The sequence below is a fragment of the Seriola dumerili genome, unplaced genomic scaffold (assembly GCF_002260705.1).
Source record: "Seriola dumerili isolate Sdu_G_001 unplaced genomic scaffold, Sdu_1.0 BDQW01000160.1, whole genome shotgun sequence".
Lineage (NCBI taxonomy): Eukaryota > Metazoa > Chordata > Actinopteri > Carangiformes > Carangidae > Seriola > Seriola dumerili.
Genome location: NW_019174415.1, coordinates 289781 through 306591, shown reverse-complemented (window position 1 = coordinate 306591; position 16811 = coordinate 289781). Strand labels below are relative to the sequence as shown.

General features: G+C 43.8%; 3 protein-coding genes across 3 annotated transcripts; 1 reads left to right on the top strand and 2 right to left on the bottom strand.

The window, feature by feature from the left end:
* The first annotated feature begins 107 nt into the window (after positions 1-107).
* Positions 108-3994, top strand: LOC111226491 (glyoxylate reductase/hydroxypyruvate reductase-like). Its single transcript, XM_022751671.1, has 9 exons — positions 108-461; positions 727-857; positions 1600-1672; positions 1782-1898; positions 2046-2134; positions 2293-2394; positions 2601-2736; positions 2923-3053; positions 3176-3994. Exons 1-9 carry the CDS (start codon positions 376-378, stop codon positions 3295-3297), a joined length of 987 nt encoding a protein of 328 aa, XP_022607392.1. The 5' UTR covers positions 108-375; the 3' UTR covers positions 3298-3994.
* A 124-nt stretch (positions 3995-4118) lies between these two features.
* Positions 4119-6844, bottom strand: LOC111226490 (zinc finger and BTB domain-containing protein 5-like). The gene has a single exon (XM_022751670.1). The coding sequence runs from the start codon at positions 6372-6374 to the stop codon at positions 4287-4289; it is 2088 nt and encodes a 695-aa protein (XP_022607391.1). The 5' UTR covers positions 6375-6844; the 3' UTR covers positions 4119-4286.
* A 619-nt stretch (positions 6845-7463) lies between these two features.
* tomm5 (translocase of outer mitochondrial membrane 5) lies at positions 7464-8355 on the bottom strand. The gene is made up of 2 exons (XM_022751649.1): positions 8137-8355; positions 7464-7780 (listed from the first exon to the last, which is right to left on the bottom strand). The coding sequence occupies exons 1-2, from the start codon at positions 8255-8257 to the stop codon at positions 7746-7748; spliced, it is 156 nt and encodes a 51-aa protein (XP_022607370.1). The 5' UTR covers positions 8258-8355; the 3' UTR covers positions 7464-7745.
* Between the last annotated feature and the right edge of the window lie 8456 nt (positions 8356-16811).

Genomic DNA, 16811 nt, shown 5'->3' with positions numbered 1-16811 from the left:
TGACGACTGATTTATTTTTTACTTATTTTATTTATTTTAGCTACTTTTACAGTTGACATCCTGATCGACAACACGATAGACATGACACAGGTTTTAAATTTGATCGCTGACATTACATTTAATCTGATTTGTGCAGAAAACACGTCCATCAGAGACAAAGATAGCACATCAGACCCACCCACCCATTTAAGTAATATAGCTACAAGTCCACGCAGGCGCACTGACATGAACTGAAGTACTTCCTGATGTGTGGAGGGGCATGTGAAGCGTACTTGTTTCACTGTGAGCGCTGCAGGCATTGAAGGTGAAAACAGCTGAGGTATCCCCACAGACTTAAGTCTTCTTCCCGCACAGGATTCAGTTATTTAAAGTGTGATGAAGGCAGCTGGAAAACTCATGAAGGTTTTCGTGACGAGGCGCATCCCGCAGGAGGGGATGAAGATCCTGTCAGCGGCCGCAGAGTACGAAGTTTTTTTAATTGTTATTTGACATTGGCAAAGCAGCATTTATCAGCCAACAGCAGACTGCGTGTGTGTCCTTTACTGCAGTTACACACTTCTGCAGCCAAGGGCCTGCCAGATCTAAATATTAAACCCTGTGACCTCTCCGAGGGCCACACACACACACTCTCTCCACCACTGTCAGCTTTCCCACAGACCAAAGGCTTTATGACTAAATCTGCCTGTATACCTGAATGACGTCCACCATTTCCTTTTCTGTCTCCAGTTGTGAAGTGTCTCTGTGGGACTCGGATGAGCCTGTGCCGAAAGCAGAGCTTCTCAAAGGTGTGCAGGGGGCTCATGGTCTTCTGTGTCTGCTGTCAGACAAGATCGATGCTGAGGTTCTGGATGCAGCAGGTACTCCTCATGTGTGGGTGTAGAACCGAGTCATTGTATATGTCAGCCAGTCAGATAGATCTGATCTGATCTGATCTGATCCGATCCAATCCATTCACTATCAGTACTGGCTTCCAGGGAGTTCTGTGTACTTAAGATCTATTTTGAGGTACTTGTACTTTACTACACTAGTTTAATTTTATGCTACTTTAAACTTCTACTCTACTCCAATTCAGAGGCAGATATTGTACTTTTCACTCCACCAGATTTATTTAATAACTTTAGCTGCTACTTTATTTCCAGATTGAGATGATGATATAAAATATAATCAACAAGTAAACTATGATGTGTTATTATTGGTTAAGACTTTATTTTTCCATGTAGGGAAATTGACAAGCTGCCCAACCATATATAAAGTAGTTAAATCCCCACCTTTACCATTTGCAATATTAAAGTGATGTACAGTATTCTGAACTGGAACATTCTGCATAATGAGTAGTTTTACTTTTGGCCCTTTCACTATATTTTGATACTAATAAGTCAAATTTTAAATGCACAACTTTAACTTGTAACATGTATTTCTATACTGCGGTATTGATACTTGATGTTATTGATGATAATTAAAATTGTTGCTGATTAATTTTCTGTCAATCAACTAATAATAAGGTTTAATTAAAACATATCAAACAGTAGTAATAGTCTGCCAATCAAGTGTAGTAGTGTCTAGATTTCAGTCTTTCAGCTCATCTCTCTCTGATTACAGGGCCAAACCTAAAAGTCATCAGCACCCTGTCTGTGGGGTTTGACCACTTGGCTATGGATGAAATAAAAAAACGGTAGGTCACACCGAAAAACTGTAACTTATAGTGACAAAATCGACCTTCAACAAGGAGGATGAAGTCTCGTGTGGTCTCTATAAGTTATGCTGCTGTGTGTTTTCTGCAGTGGTATACGTGTTGGATACACTCCAGATGTGCTGACTGATGCCACAGCTGAACTGACTGTAGCTCTGCTGCTGGCCACTGCTCGCAGATTACCAGAGGGAGTGGAGGAGGTCAAAAAGTCAGTCTCACCAAGTTACACATTTACACTTATCAGTGTTTTCTTTTCATGGTGATTGTGTTTGTGTAGCTTTTAATCTAAAAGTACAAGTATTTTGCCTTAATCGAGCCAACCAATAGTCATTCTGTCTTTTTGTTTCTCTCTCAGTGGTGGCTGGAGCTCATGGAAACCTCTCTGGCTGTGTGGTTATGGTCTCTCTGGCAGCACGGTAGGAGTCATTGGGCTGGGACGCATTGGTAAGGCTTGCTGTTATTGCTTCATTAACTTTGGCATATGACTCAATCCCGTAGCCAAATCCCATGCTGACATATCTAACGAGCAACATGTGACATTATTTTCCTCACAAAGTTTACGACCTGTTGGTACGTGAGTAACTGGTTGTGTTTGTGCTCAGGTATGGCCATTTCTCAGAGACTCATGCCCTTTGGAGTGAAGAGGCTGCTATACTCTGGGAGAACAGCCAAGCCCCACGCCGCAGAGGTGAAAGGAGAGTTTGGTAAGAATAAGGAGAGAAACTTAAGCAGTGATGAAAGCATAGTAAGACAGTAATCACAGGCTGGAAGGAGAAGTGAAAATGTAATATTATATAACTGATGAAAATAAGGGCTTTTGGTTAGCAGGTCTGCATTTTTTATTATCTTTTTCCTCTCTCCCCCTTTTGTTCCTCCTCCTCTCCTCTCCTCTTTCTCCTCTGTCCAACAGTTCCCCTGGACACACTTGTGTCTGAGAGCGACTTCATCGTTGTTTCCTGCTCCCTGACACCAGAAACCCAGGGGCTGTGTGACAAGGCCTTCTTCAGCAAGATGAAGAACACCGCAGTCTTCGTCAACTCAAGCAGGTAGACTTCCAAAGCAGCACAAAGCTGAGTGTGCATTATGAGCAATGCATCAGATTGGAAATATTTCTATATCTGTACTCATGGACTTTTTAATGGCTGTGAATCTTTCTCCTGCATCTTCTGACACCAGCTATGTTTAATATGAAAATACATAAGGCTGAAAACGTGGTGAATTGTTGATTTTAGGGGGGCTGTGGTGAACCAGGAGGATCTGTACGAGGCTTTGAGCAGTGGACAGATAGCAGCAGCTGGACTGGACGTCACAACACCAGAGCCACTCCCAACAAACCACCCCCTTCTTACACTAAAAAACTGTGGTGAGTATTTGCAATATCTAGAGATATCTTTTTTTTGGCCTCTTTTTTCCACACTTTGCTTCCTGATTTGATTTGATTTTTTTTCTTTTCTTTTCTTTCCTTTCCTCTCTTATCTTGTGAAGTGGTGTTGCCGCACATCGGCAGTGCCACCTACTCCACAAGGGGTGTCATGTCAGCCTTGTCAGCGCGAAACCTGCTGGGTGGTTTACAGGGCACAGAAATGCCCAGTGAACTCACCTTCTAGAGCCTGAAACGGAGCCGCTGTGCCTACTGCCTCCCCTGGTGCTGCGTGGAAATCAGAAAACAGCAGTGTACTGGTCTGACAATAGTCTCTGATGTGGGATCAAAGCAGTGAGGGGATGAAAAGAATAGTAACAATACAAATGTACTGTAGTTCAGATGTTCTCAGATATGTGTTTACATGATGTGATTGTTAACTTGATAGTTTGATTTGATCCTGTCACAGTCAGACAGAATTGCACTTTTAATGAACAGTGTGCATTTCTGAGGAAGGAAATGCTCAGTTCAAGGTTTCACTCATCTCAGACATGTTTTCAAGTTCATGATAAAGTGGCTAATGAACAAACTAGCAGCACTCCTTAACTTTAGTCCTTAACACAACTGACTGTACATGCCTAGTCTGAGGTGAAATTGCTGTAAAACTGAAGAAATCATTTCACTCACTAATTTGCATTTTAAATGTTTCCCTTAAGACAGAATCAGTGGTTTGTTATCTCTCTCACTCTAAATGCGGTGCTTGTTGGTCTGTACTTTATTCTAATGATAATGTTCCTTGTCTTTTGTCACTAAACAGTGCAACACTCCAGTTTTGTGTGAAATGGGATTTTTATGAAGATTAAAACTGATGATTTAGTCGAAATGTAAAATCTATGTGCAAGTGTGTTTAAAAGAAAATAGATTTGAGATCAATAAAAATCACCAAGTGCATTATTTATTCTCATCACTCTTCCAGCCATGATATAAACCATGTTTGAGAATATATTTAGTGCATTTTTTTAAGTGCATTCACATCTGATTGGCAACATTTTCATTTGTTTCAATTATGAGAGAACATAAAAACATAAAAAGCATCAAATAACTTAAGAGATACATCAGGAAATGGACTTTGATTTCATGTAACAAGATCAAAAATTGATTGGGATTAATAAATAATGTCATTGACAGGATTTTCTTTTTTTTTTTTGGAAGAATTGTGTGCCTCTAACGAAGAGGTCAGAGTAGCGTGTCTGGGAATGACTGGTCATCTTTCCAGTTTAGACAGGTATTCTTAGAGTGCTTGTAAAGATGGGAGGACTGGCTGAAGCGTTTGCCACACTTTGGACAGGGATAAGGCTTTTCTCCTGTGTGGACGCGAATGTGCTTCTTACAGTCAGTCAGGTTCATGAACGTCTTACAGCAGATGTTGCAGGCATATTTCTTCTCCCCTTCCACTAACAGCACATGGTCTTCAGCAGCTGCTTTCTTGCACTTGGACAGAACATCATCCGAAGCTCTGGTCAGAGGCGGCCGATCAGCAGCGTCTCCCGCTGATCCGGAGGAAGAGGAAGGATCGGTGCCGGCTTCTGATCCAGGCGGGACTTTTGGGGCGATGCGACGGAAGGTTGTTGCCCCTGAGCTTTTCCCGACCCTGGAGGGTTGGACAAGGGAGGCCTCCAGACTGAGGCCCGGTCTGATGCCGCTCAGAAACCCAGCTAAAGTGTTTTGAGTGGGCTGTAGGATGAGCGTGTCGCTAAAACCAGGGCTCTGAGTCGGGAGAAGCTGCTGCAAGGGGACAGAAGTTACTGGAAAAACAAGAGAAGAGGAGGAAGAGGAATCAGAGGACTGAGCAGAAGAGGTATTCGCTTCTTCTGAGTTTTGATACGGTTCACCTATGTTACCAGCAGCTGCAGGAGCATCGCTGGCGGCAGCAGCTGCAGTAGCGGCAGCCGTGAGACTAGCTAGGCTGTCTTCTTCTTCCAGAGCTCCCATTACACTTTCAGCACTGGGATTAAGGAAGCAGGAGAAGGCCAGCTCTGACAGGCTGTCCAGGCCTTCCCCGTCTACCGAGTCCTCACCCAAACCTCCAGCCTCTCTGTGCTCATCACTTTGAAGATCTGTGCACAGCTGAGAGGGTAAAGAGCTAACACCACCCTCTGTTGGGTCGGCTACTGCGGCCATTTTCTCATCATTTACTTGTGCATTCAAATTGTCCGTGCAGTCTTGTGGTGGAGATGGAGGACAATCTAAATCTGGGGAATATGCGCTTAGATTTTCCTTTTTCACCTCAATCACCTCCATCTTTGGCTCCTCTCCGTCTTCCTCACCTTCTTCTCCCACCTTTACTTTAACCACTGTGTCTCCACCTGTATCTCCATTCTTCTCCCACGTATCCACACCTCCTGTGCTGCTGTCTGACTGGCTCGGCAGCTGGATCTCCTCTGACTCTCCCTTGGTTGCTTCGTATTTCTCCTCCTCCTCCTCCTCCTCCTCCACCTCCTCGTCTCTGTTCTCCCAGAGTCCATCAGTTGTCTTCAGGCAGTCTGGGAACTGCAGATCTTCTCCTCCTTCCCCTGCGCTGACAGTGCTTCTGCTGGTCACAGTAGGTGAACACTCCTTGTAGTTTCCCCCGGACAGCCTGCAGCTTCTCTTCCTGCCGCCGAGCCTGTCCTCGTACGACTTTCTTTTAAGTCTGTTGGACGGTGCTGCTGCGGCACCCTGTTCACAACTGACTACCCTCTGATCTTCGACCCCACCCGACTGGCTCACCTCAACTCCCACTCCCTCTTCATCTACATCCTCCTCCATAGCAGATGTGACGTGTTGAAGCGTGGGCGACCTCTCTGCCTGTGAGGGGGGACACTGCTGCAGCTGCTGTTGCACTGACCTCCATCCTTTAGGCGGTGAGGTAGGGAAGTTTTTCCTGGACAGGTGGAGCTTGCACGCCTTCACCACAGTGTTCAGGTGCAGGTGCGAGGCCGCCAACAGCACATCCATCACATTGGAGGCCCCCAGGGAGAGGGTGGAGGTATAAATCATCTCTAGTAGGGTGGAGAAGGCCTCGGGGGTCACCACCTCTGGATCTAACTCCATCACACTGGGGCTTCCACCTTCACCTCTGTCAGCTCTTGCTCCTCCAATCTCATCAGCACTTTCATTGGAGCTGAGGAGAGCTCTGAAGTGAGAGCTGCACGCCGCTAGGATGGAGCGGTGAGCCTGGAAGCTCTGACCTCCAACCACCACCACACAGTCACACAGCTGAGCATGGAGGCGCTGGTGGTTGAGCTGCTTGAAAATGTGCTGGAAATGACCTGGGAAGTCCATGATGGACAGTGGAATTGGTTATTTAATCTTGGAGGTGCTACTGGTGATACACTAACACAGTGAAGGTCATTGTCAAAAAACTGCTGACGGACAGCGCTTTAAGACGCCTGTCGTTATCCACGTCTCATCTGTTGAAAACGGTAATCAAGCTGACTCCGATACATTTCATCGCAGCCTACCTCTGTTGTGATGTGTAGCGGTTCATTAGTCTGCTGTCGCCGGGTTTCCTGGAGATGCTCTGGAGTATGGGCGGGCCTGGTCCAACAATAACGCGGAAAGATGCGACGCAGACTCGGGCTTTGTCTCCACAAGCAGTCCGCTGTCCGCGCAGCTGGTTCTCACTTATGGTTGCGAATCAAAGACAATATCCAGAATTGTAGCCTTTTCCATTGACATTAATGTTTATGATTCACAGAGCTCATACAACGAGGCTGAGTTTTGCATCCATTGTCGATGTCTCCATCACTGAGTCTCTCCTATCCTCGGAATAAAACACTGCCCCCAGGCGGTGATCTTCCGAGAGTGCAACTCATCTTTTCTATAAGTCTCAGCTGAGTTAAGATTCATTTATCACCATTTTGTTTAAAATGTTCGCCCACTGCCAGTCTATTTATTTTACAGTGTAAAGGAAACTCGATGTAAATATGTTAAAGTTCAATTAAGGAATATTTTTGACATTTTCTTTTATTGGAAATTGCCTGGAGGTTCATCACTCCAGTAAAGAATCCTACACAAGACATATTAGAATTACCATTTTATTTTTAAGAAACTTTGCTTCATTGTTTTATTTCTTTGATGTATTAATAATATGAAAGAGTCCTATTCAGATCTGACAACCTGACAATTAGAGGTCCTAAATCCCCTTAAATACAGGCAGTACTTAGTGGGTCCCCATTAAAAAGAAAAGGAAGCTTCTCAGTATTTCATCATGTACCTCTGAGCAGTGTAACACTGTAAGTAAGAGCTCTAGAATTACACTAGCTTTTGCAGACCTGCTGTAAACTTATGATACAGACATCGCCAGCTTCAATTTTAGGTCAAATACACCGAGTTTTCTGCTGCAGGTGAGTCAAAATGATAAATAATGCCTTGCAGATTAAACATAGTTTCTCTTTATTGTGTGACTCAGCAGCGCATTATCAAACACCACATTTAACAATGATCACAATGTATTTAACAAAGTAGAGAGGACAGTTTACAACAAGACTAGAAATGAGAAGTTTGTTTTCTCCGGTGCAGTGATGGACAGACACTGGACGTCTCTCACAGGGTGTGCTGTCATGGCCCCAGCTGTCTGCTCATGGTGATGGTCTGTACCGTCTCTGATGCAACTCTCAGTGGATGGAGGAGAGAAGAGACCAGCTGCTTCACTCATATGCTGTCCAGCTTCTTTAACACATACGGAGCTGTAAGTACAGAAAACACAGATTACACTCGGTTAAGGCCATGCTGAGAAATTTATCAGCACAGTCTTCCCACTGTAGCTTAGTGTGTGGGCAACATGTGTGAGTATAGTGACATTTGTGGTATTCTGAATCCTGTATGTTCAAGACAAGAAAGCTAGTGTTGTTGTGATGTTTGTATCTTCCTCTATGAGACACTGAATCGCAGAAAACAGTCAGAGAGCCACGTTTCGGTTTGCTGTTGTTGAATGAATAGATAAGGTGACCAAACATGACCTAAATACCTGTGAAACCCTCTTTTACAAATGTCAGTATTATTAGTATTTGGCTAAACGCTCGTGTCACCTGTCTGTACTCACTGGCTCTGAGAAGGGCAACGTAAATCAGAAAGTTTCTCAAAGATGAGATCACGTCTTGTCGCATTTTCTTCCTCATTTCTTCTGGGTCCATTTTAGGTCCGAGTCCTTCCAGTTTGAACATCGTGGCTGTGATTTTATCGGGTTTTCTTTTATCAATCCGCCGTCGGTGTTAGAAATTTCACCGTTTCGGGAGCATGGATGAAATAATCTGAACCGGAATTACGCAACAACGGAAGTGACGTTACCGGCAGCGCGCACCGAGGGACAAACCGCACGAAGACACCAGAGGGCAAAAACTAAATCTGGCACACATAAATGTAACATATAATCATTTGAATATGGTAACATTTTATTATATACAATTATTATATACAATATTATTTTATTTTTTAGATTAGTTTTTTCATTTATTTAAAAAGTCTCATTATTATATTTAAATCCTCTCTGGTTGTATTCCTAAAATGATCAGTTTTCTTTGTATTGTTCTGTTAATAAAGAGAGGAAAAAACTGTAAACGTAGCGTATTAAAAAAGTCCTATCCACGCTGATATAGCATGTTAATTGTTATTAGAACACAAATGACAAGACATCTGTGACTAATATGCCAAAGTTTTTATTATTGAGGGAGGAAACAATAATTACTTGATTTCTGAAAAAATAAAATGTATTTGGGCTGTTGATATAGTCAAATCAACCCACTATAGGGGACACTTGGGCAAATATGAGCACTGAGCTCCCATTGACCCTCTGTTTCGTGTAATTTGGTTAAAAACAAATTGATCAATTAATATACATTGTGTAAATTTTGACACAAGACAGGTAGCAGGACCCACTCTTCTGCCCTTATTCTTCGAGATTGCCAAACAAATTTGCAATTCATTAAATTACCACAAACTAGCTGACTCACAATGAATATGAGGCCCTTAGGTTCCCTGAGTATCTGGGGCCCTGGGGCAGTTTTTCTGCTTTGCCTAATTCAGCCCTGTTTCCCATCTATTTGTTTTAGGTTTTACAGTGGTCATTGAGTCAAGTTTATTTCATAACATTATTAGTATTATTAGTATTAGTAATATTATTTGTAGAAGTAGTAGCCTAGTAGTTGTTGTTCATGAATATATAGGCTACAACATTGTAATACAAAGCGCAACCCATTACACTTCAGAAATAAAATGATAAAGTCCCTATGAATAAAGATAAACATAAAGTAGATTAATTTAAATTTACAGTACTGAAACCTTATTGAGATGGACATAGGTAGGCTCCAGTAGGCTATATTATTGATTATGATTGAGTATATGATTTATAAAATAGGCTACAACAAATTGATAGGCCAACAAAAACTGGAAAGCAAACAATGACATTTTTCTCTACAAAAACAAATATCTTAAAATATTTTATTTTAAGAATAATTATTCTTATTCTTACTATTTGATGTAACCAACTGACCTTGTGGAGGAGGGGTAGGGGTCCTCCGGGCAGACAGCGGAGGAGGAGAGACGAACAGAGGGAGGGGGGTGAGTTATTTCTGAGCTCAGGGCCGAGGATTAGGCAGGGAGCAGTCCCAGTACGATGACAGCATCCAGCATATAGCCAACTCCCCCCTCACACATCACATCACCACCATCATCCGCCCGGGAGGACGCAGCCGATATTTTTGAGTAACGAATATCCTTTCCCCTCCAAATCCTCTGCATCACTGATCTTTTTGGGGGACAGCCCTCCCAGACTCCTGGTCCGTCTGTCTCCTCAGACCACGAGGTGAGTTTTCTCGGTATTTCCCGGTGTTATTGTCTGATGAAGGAGCGCCCGGCTGTAGACGGAGGCGCCTGCACCTTGCATCCGTTCGTGCTATTTGGACTGATATTTATCAGGTCCAAATGAATAATTTAACTGATGGACGTTTTCAAAACGCCTGCAGGCTACACCCGTGTCCCTGTTTGAGGGAGGCGATGGAGAGATTTAAATCCGATTAAGATTAAATAGGAAGCGACAAAAGACTGACCTTTTTTTTTTTTCTTTGTTTAGCCCCCTGGTTTGACTGGCATGGCTGCGACCACTGATCTAAGTTAGTGATGGACCATGATGTGATGGATATTGATTGTTTTTAAAGGCATTTTAAAGCATTTATGAGCGACAGATGCGCTCGATACGTGGTTAGTTATTTGTCACAACTTGAATTCAGGCTAATATAAATAATACAGAATTACAGTCCATATTTACTGGCACTGGTTATTCTCGAGCCACATTCATTCGGCACATTCACAAACACATGTCTTATGCAGTGAGAGTGGACATGCTGCCGTATGCGCAATGAAATCACCGTCACTGGATACAGATTGGACAAGTACAGGCTAAATCCTGACGGATCAGGGGGATGCCAGGAGTCTGGGTAGTAAAACACGCACATTATGAATGGGCGTAGGCGATGTGCAGCCACCCTGGGACAGTCGTCTCTCCTCTGTTTTTTTTTTCTTCTTTGCTCGTTTCCTCTGGCCAGCAGCAGCCTCTTCCCTGTGCTCTTTCGTGCCGTGCCAGGCATGACAAGCCCAACACAACTAGACCGGAACAATGCGTTTTGCTGTTCTGGGGCCTTCATTTAATGCATGACATGATTTAATATGACCGCTGATTGCGGTTCCATTTAGACACGTGTGACACAGCAGCCCTCACTGTGCATAGAGACATCACTTAGGTTAATGACTATTGTTTTTTTAGTAGCATCATATGATTGGTGGTTTACAGCTGGACACCCCCCACCCACACATACACACACACACACACACACACACACACACACACACACACACAGACACACACACACACACACACACAGAAACACATCTAAAGAATGAATGAATGAATGCCATTTTGGTCCTGTGAAGAGTAGCCTATGTGAAATAGCTGTGGATGCTCAGTGTTTTGCTTTCACTCTTGAGTGTACTGAGTGTGTGTGTGTGTGTGTGTGTGTGTGTGTGTGTGTGTGCGCGCGCTCAGCCTGTGCTGTGCCACTGCTGCAGGCATTGTGCTATGACTCAGGGATGTAGTATGCTACAACATGTGATGGCAGTTGCTGCTCCGAGGTCATTCTGCCAGAGGAGAAACACGACGGGCAGAACTTGCACATCAGGAAAGACTTGATGCTTGGCTGCATTAGCCTCGATCTGCCCTGCTGACTGCTCCTCTAGCCCACTTACTGCATCCAGCCAGCCATCCTCTCCCTCTCTCTTCCTCTTTGGACTGAGCTTCATGTCTCCAGGGCAGACTGTGTTGCTGGGCTGGTGTTTTCTGCTCCATTCCAATGCCTTGACCAATAGATCATTGGATCAGTCTATAATTGAACCTGTTAAAGAATTTGATTCCCATTGTAGCATCTACTGGATACTGGAGGTTGCTGATTGATCAATATTGCTCTTTCTCACTACAGGGATTCAATGAATTCAGGGGTCAGGGGTTGCATCAGTGTACATAATGGTAGTGAATGTTTGAATGGATTGATGGGTTGCTGGATATAATGATGGGTTGGATTTATTAATGGGCATATTGATGGATATTGGATCAGAGCTTGGATTTACTGCGCACTTGCATATTTTCCCTCAAACTGTACGAGTATTACTCCAGCAGAGGAAAAAGGAGACATGACCTCATTGATGTGACAGCTCCATGGTGATGGCACAATTGACTGGCAGTGGTGCTGTGATTTAGGCCGACTATTTATGAAGATGTAGTAAAACATAAAGAGAATGAAAAGCATTTATATTACCCTTAAGAAAATCATAAGGCCTAAGTAAATCATCAGCTCCCTATAACCAGGTTTTCACCTCCTCTATTCTTTGGTGTAACATAAAATATTAAAGTCTGGCTGTAGCTGTATGTAAGTATTATTACAGAGCCCAGATGCCTATTGTAGCTGCTGGCTTGCTGGCTGCACTCATATTACTTTTACTTAAAGATAAGACCGCTATTGTGCAGTTTTTTGAAGGATCGTTGAGTTGAAGGAAATTGGCTCAGACAGCAACAGAAGAAGTGAGGCAGACAGTTTTCCAGACTTGCAACATCCATCATCCACTAACATCCAAAGGCCTTCCTAAAACATCAAGATCTTCCTCTCTCTCTCACTCTCTCTGTCCCGCTGTCTGTCTGTCTCTCTCCAGAACCATCACAACCATTGATAGAAATCTGTAACACAATGCAGTGCACTATTAATCTTCAAAAGACTCATTATTTAATAGTGCACTGGGGAACTCAAGCCTCGCCAGGTCGCTGATGAAAGGGGAAATGAAATGAGCGGCGCACAGTGAGCCCTGTCTTCCTAATGCTAATGGAATGAGCTGACAGGCTGCATGAAGAACAGGAGATGTGATTATGTCTGGGGGACAGGTAACAGCAAAATAACCAGCCAAACGTCACAAGTAACAGTGGCAATCAACAGACAAACACGCCACCAAGCTGCTGTTTGACGGCAGACTGCAATAGGGAGCGCAAGATTAATTTATTATTATGTTTAATTGTTATCGGCAAGTCCATAGCATAGCAACGCTACATACCACAGTAGCCTATATAAAATAGAGCTGCCTGCAATGATTTGTTGATTAATGAATTAGTAAATCAACAGAAACTATCAGTATCTATTAGAATTGATTCATTAAGTAAAATGACAAAGGGTTTCCAGCTTCTCAAATTTGAATATCCCTCTGTTTCCAATGATTGATCGAAATAATCGACAAATTAATTGAAAATAATCATTACTTGCAGCCCTAAAGCCATAAAGCATAGTTTATAAAGCCAAAGCGTGTTAACAAAACCTGTCCCTTTGGCACTTTATACGAATATGAGCAACACAACAAGAAAACAGGACAATAGACAACAAAGAATTATATGATAACAAGACTACAAGTCCATACAACAATGCTAGCTGCTCTGTTAAGCTTTAGGCACAGCGGTGCTTTCAGCTAAGTGAACATTAGCGTGCTAACATGCTCGCAATGACAATGCTAACATGCTCATTTTTAGCAGGTATAATGTTTACCATGTTTATCATCTTAATGTAGCATGCTAGTATTTGGTAATTAGCAGTAAATGCAAAGTACAGCTGCTGGTGATATCATTACTGAATCACCATGAATCAAAGCAGTGGACAAACATGAAGGTTTGATCTGATGATGAAATGTTAAGGGGTCACCAAAGTGATTCCATTTGGTCCGGAGGGAGGGAGATGTGATGTCTGTACCAAATTTCATGGCAATCCATCCAATAGTTGTTGAGATCTTTTACTAAGAAACACAGATTTCAATCTGCCACTGGCACTAGAGGGAAGGTGAGGGGATCACAAATTTATCCTCTCCTATTAATGTATTCATGGATGAGTCTAATATTAGTAAATGTAATGAAATTATAGACATAAGAACATGGCAGTGATTATTGTGGAAGCTGCTTGTGAGCATGATGTTGCACAGTAACTTAAATGTAGAAAAATCATGAAATACATAAAACCATTTGCAGCATAAGACTAGAAGGAGTGTCTGATGAGTGTAAATGTATGTCTGTTAACCTGATGTCAAAGCTCAGCCCCTGAAACAAAAGCATGACCTATCATCTGTGAGTCATTTGTCCGCAGCCTTTTGCACAGAGAAATGAATCTTTAGAGTATTTGTTGTCTGCTGGGCTTGGTGTTCCCTTACATTTACAAGTTTGCATTTATGGAATCTGAAGCAAACCAGATGCTTCTCATAAACATAAATCACTCTCACCTCAAGTCAGTCATCCAGATATTCATACACTGCGGACACATCTGCCAAGTGTGCTGCTGTTGGACTGAATGTTCACTGATGTCTGTGTCCAGCTTTGTTGCCAGTGACTGTGAGCCAAAATGAATTGTCGAGTTGCCGAACCAACCCCTGCTGCTGCTACCTCATGCGGTGCAGCTGTATCCGGTGTGTCGTATTTGGCTGTGTGTGTGTGTGTGTGTGTGTGTGTGTGTGTGTGTGTGTGTGTGTGTGTTTGATTGGGAACGAAATGTCAGTAGTAGCCAACTGGTCTTTTCTAAATAAAAGCTAGTCAGCAAGACTTCTGCTGGAGTCTGGTTACCAATTGTGTAACGCTCCAGTTGCAAATCATATTAAGGCGTATGAGTTGCGAGCATGTGTGTGTATGTGCATGCAAGCGGTGTGTGTTTCAGTGTGTGTAACTGCATTAACAGAGTGTCCATGTGCTGAGTCCAGTTTTCATTTAGCAGTGCGCACAGCTAAGTGACTAAGAGTTTAAGTTTATTACAGATAAATTCATCCTGTCAGTCAGATTGTCATATCCATTAGCCTGGATTATGTATTTAGCAGGACAGCAGCTATATGTGGACATGTTTTTCCCACTTCATGTCTAAATGCAGCTTCTCCAGGCCCCGTCCCTCACCCTCAGCAGCCCGAAGTGGCCCAGCAGCGTTAATTGGACTGTTTTCTGTCCAGCTGGCTGCACAGAAACTGCCAGTTCAGTACTACCTCTCAACCCCTGAGGAGAGAGTGGAGTACTTCTATGAACTGCATGTGTTCTCATACCAGGCGACAGGATTGAATAACTGACTGTTTTGTCCGAGACAGAGAGACATTGTGTGGGAAAATGAGCAGAGAGAGAGAGAGAGAGAGAGGGTGGGGTGGAGGGGAGATTGTCTCAGAGCCGCTGAAACAGAAGGTTTGAGACAGCCTTCATTACCTAACAGCACCTCATACAAATATTCTCCATGTACAGTGAAGATTGGAGGAGGGGTGGGGAGGTGAAGGGAGTAAAGGAGGGAGAATGAGTGAAAGGCCAGACAGACTACAAGGCTCGCTGATGAGCTGTGTGTGCGGGCAGCCTGGGGACTTAAGGACACGACAGTGGAGGACAGGATTCGCGATTACTATTGATTCAGAACCAGATTAGGAGCAGACTCATCAACAGCTCGCAGACAAGCTTTTTTACTGTCTTGGATTTGAAACTGGGATCAACTGGAGAATGCTGTCACATCATTAGAAAGAGGGAACAATCTCTTTATTAAAAGCAAGCAAGGAAGAAGACAAATGGTAACAGTGTGACAGGTTTGCGTTTTATTTATTTATTAATTTAATGACTGACCATACATCAATGTCTGCTGCCTGGCTTTGTCTGCTCTTGGTTGGAGGAGAAATACTGCACTGATCAGCTTTTTTTGTCCCACTCCTCCCGGTGAACGTCTCACTGTAGATACTTTTGTTCTTTCTTTTCTTCTCCTGCAGCTTTACTCCCTCGTTTCTTTGCCGCTGCCCTCTTCACCCTCTTTAAAATGCTCCCCCTTTCCTCCCCCTTCAATATCCTGTCTTTTCTCTCTTTTCTTTGCCTTGACCAATTCTCTTTTCTGTATCCCTTCCCCTTTTCTCAGCCCCTCTGAGCCCCCACCCTACACCCCTCCCTCTCCCCCTTCCTCACCTCTGCAACCCCCATACGTCTTTCCTGTGTGTCTCTCTCTCCTCTTCTGTGCTCCACTCTTCTTGTTGCCTGTGTTGGCAAAGTGGCAGAAGGAGGCGGTCGGAGGCCTAGCTAGCTGCATTAGCCCCATGCATTATTCATATGCCCTGCAGTCTGTGTGGGTCTAGGTCTTCTGCTGGCTTTTCACTGGGACACACGGGCCCCGTGAAAGAGCTCTGTGTGTGGGACACAGGGCCTGGTGGAAGAGCTGCACAGATGGAGCTATCAATTCCTTGATTTCTGCTCTCTCTTCTAGATGAAAGCCTCTGGGAGTGAGAGTTTACTTCACAGATCAACATTCAAGTGCAAAATGAGGTGGTTTCCTTAGACGAGATCAAGAATGTTTATTCAGTGTCTCTCCTAATTCAACAGCCAGGCTTTTCACAACAAAGCGTTCCCCCAGTTTGTTTTTCTCCCCAAACCAGAGGCCAGCTAAGGTTTCAGCCATATCTGCCCTGATGTTCATATGAAAGACTTGTCCTCTTTTATTATTTGGCCAAGATCTCCGTCGGCCTGGCAGCGTTTCTCTCTCCACCACATCAGGATTCACAGGCTGTCCTCTTTGCTTTTAGAGCACGCCCAGTAAGAACTGTTAGCTGAACTGGGCGGTATGAAATTTTAATTTAGACAACCAGACGGAGATGGAGTGCCTCGTCTCCACATTGCCATGTGCTTTCGAGGCTGCGGAGGAGTAGAGAGAGTGGAAGAGAGACAGAGAGAGAGAGACAGAGATAGAGAGAGAGAGAGAGAGAGAGAGAGAGAGAGAGACAGAGAGAGACAACAGAGAGAGAGAGAGAGAGAGCAAGCCTTGGGGACCAGAGGAGGGGCCTCTTGGAAAACCACAACCACATAGCTGGTTTGGACTCACATCTGCTTTGCTTAACATGCTTGCGTGTTCACTCTGAAACTATCAACAACTCGAATATAGTTCTGTTACTTATAAATAGGTTAAAAATCCAAGGCGGACGCAGCTTAATCGGACTTGATAACTGGTCGTTTCACGCCTCGCTCTAATTATAAACTTGTCGTGTGGATATGCATCTTGTTTATGGGTTTTGACAGGTCTCCCTGATAGCGCTGCTCTGCTCTACACAGGTGGCTGCAGCAGATTGGGATTGGCCCTGATGATCACAAGGACCCCCCTCCACCTCTTTTCAGCCAATCCTGGAGGGGCTGCAGAGCTGATGTCTCAGAGGGCGAGA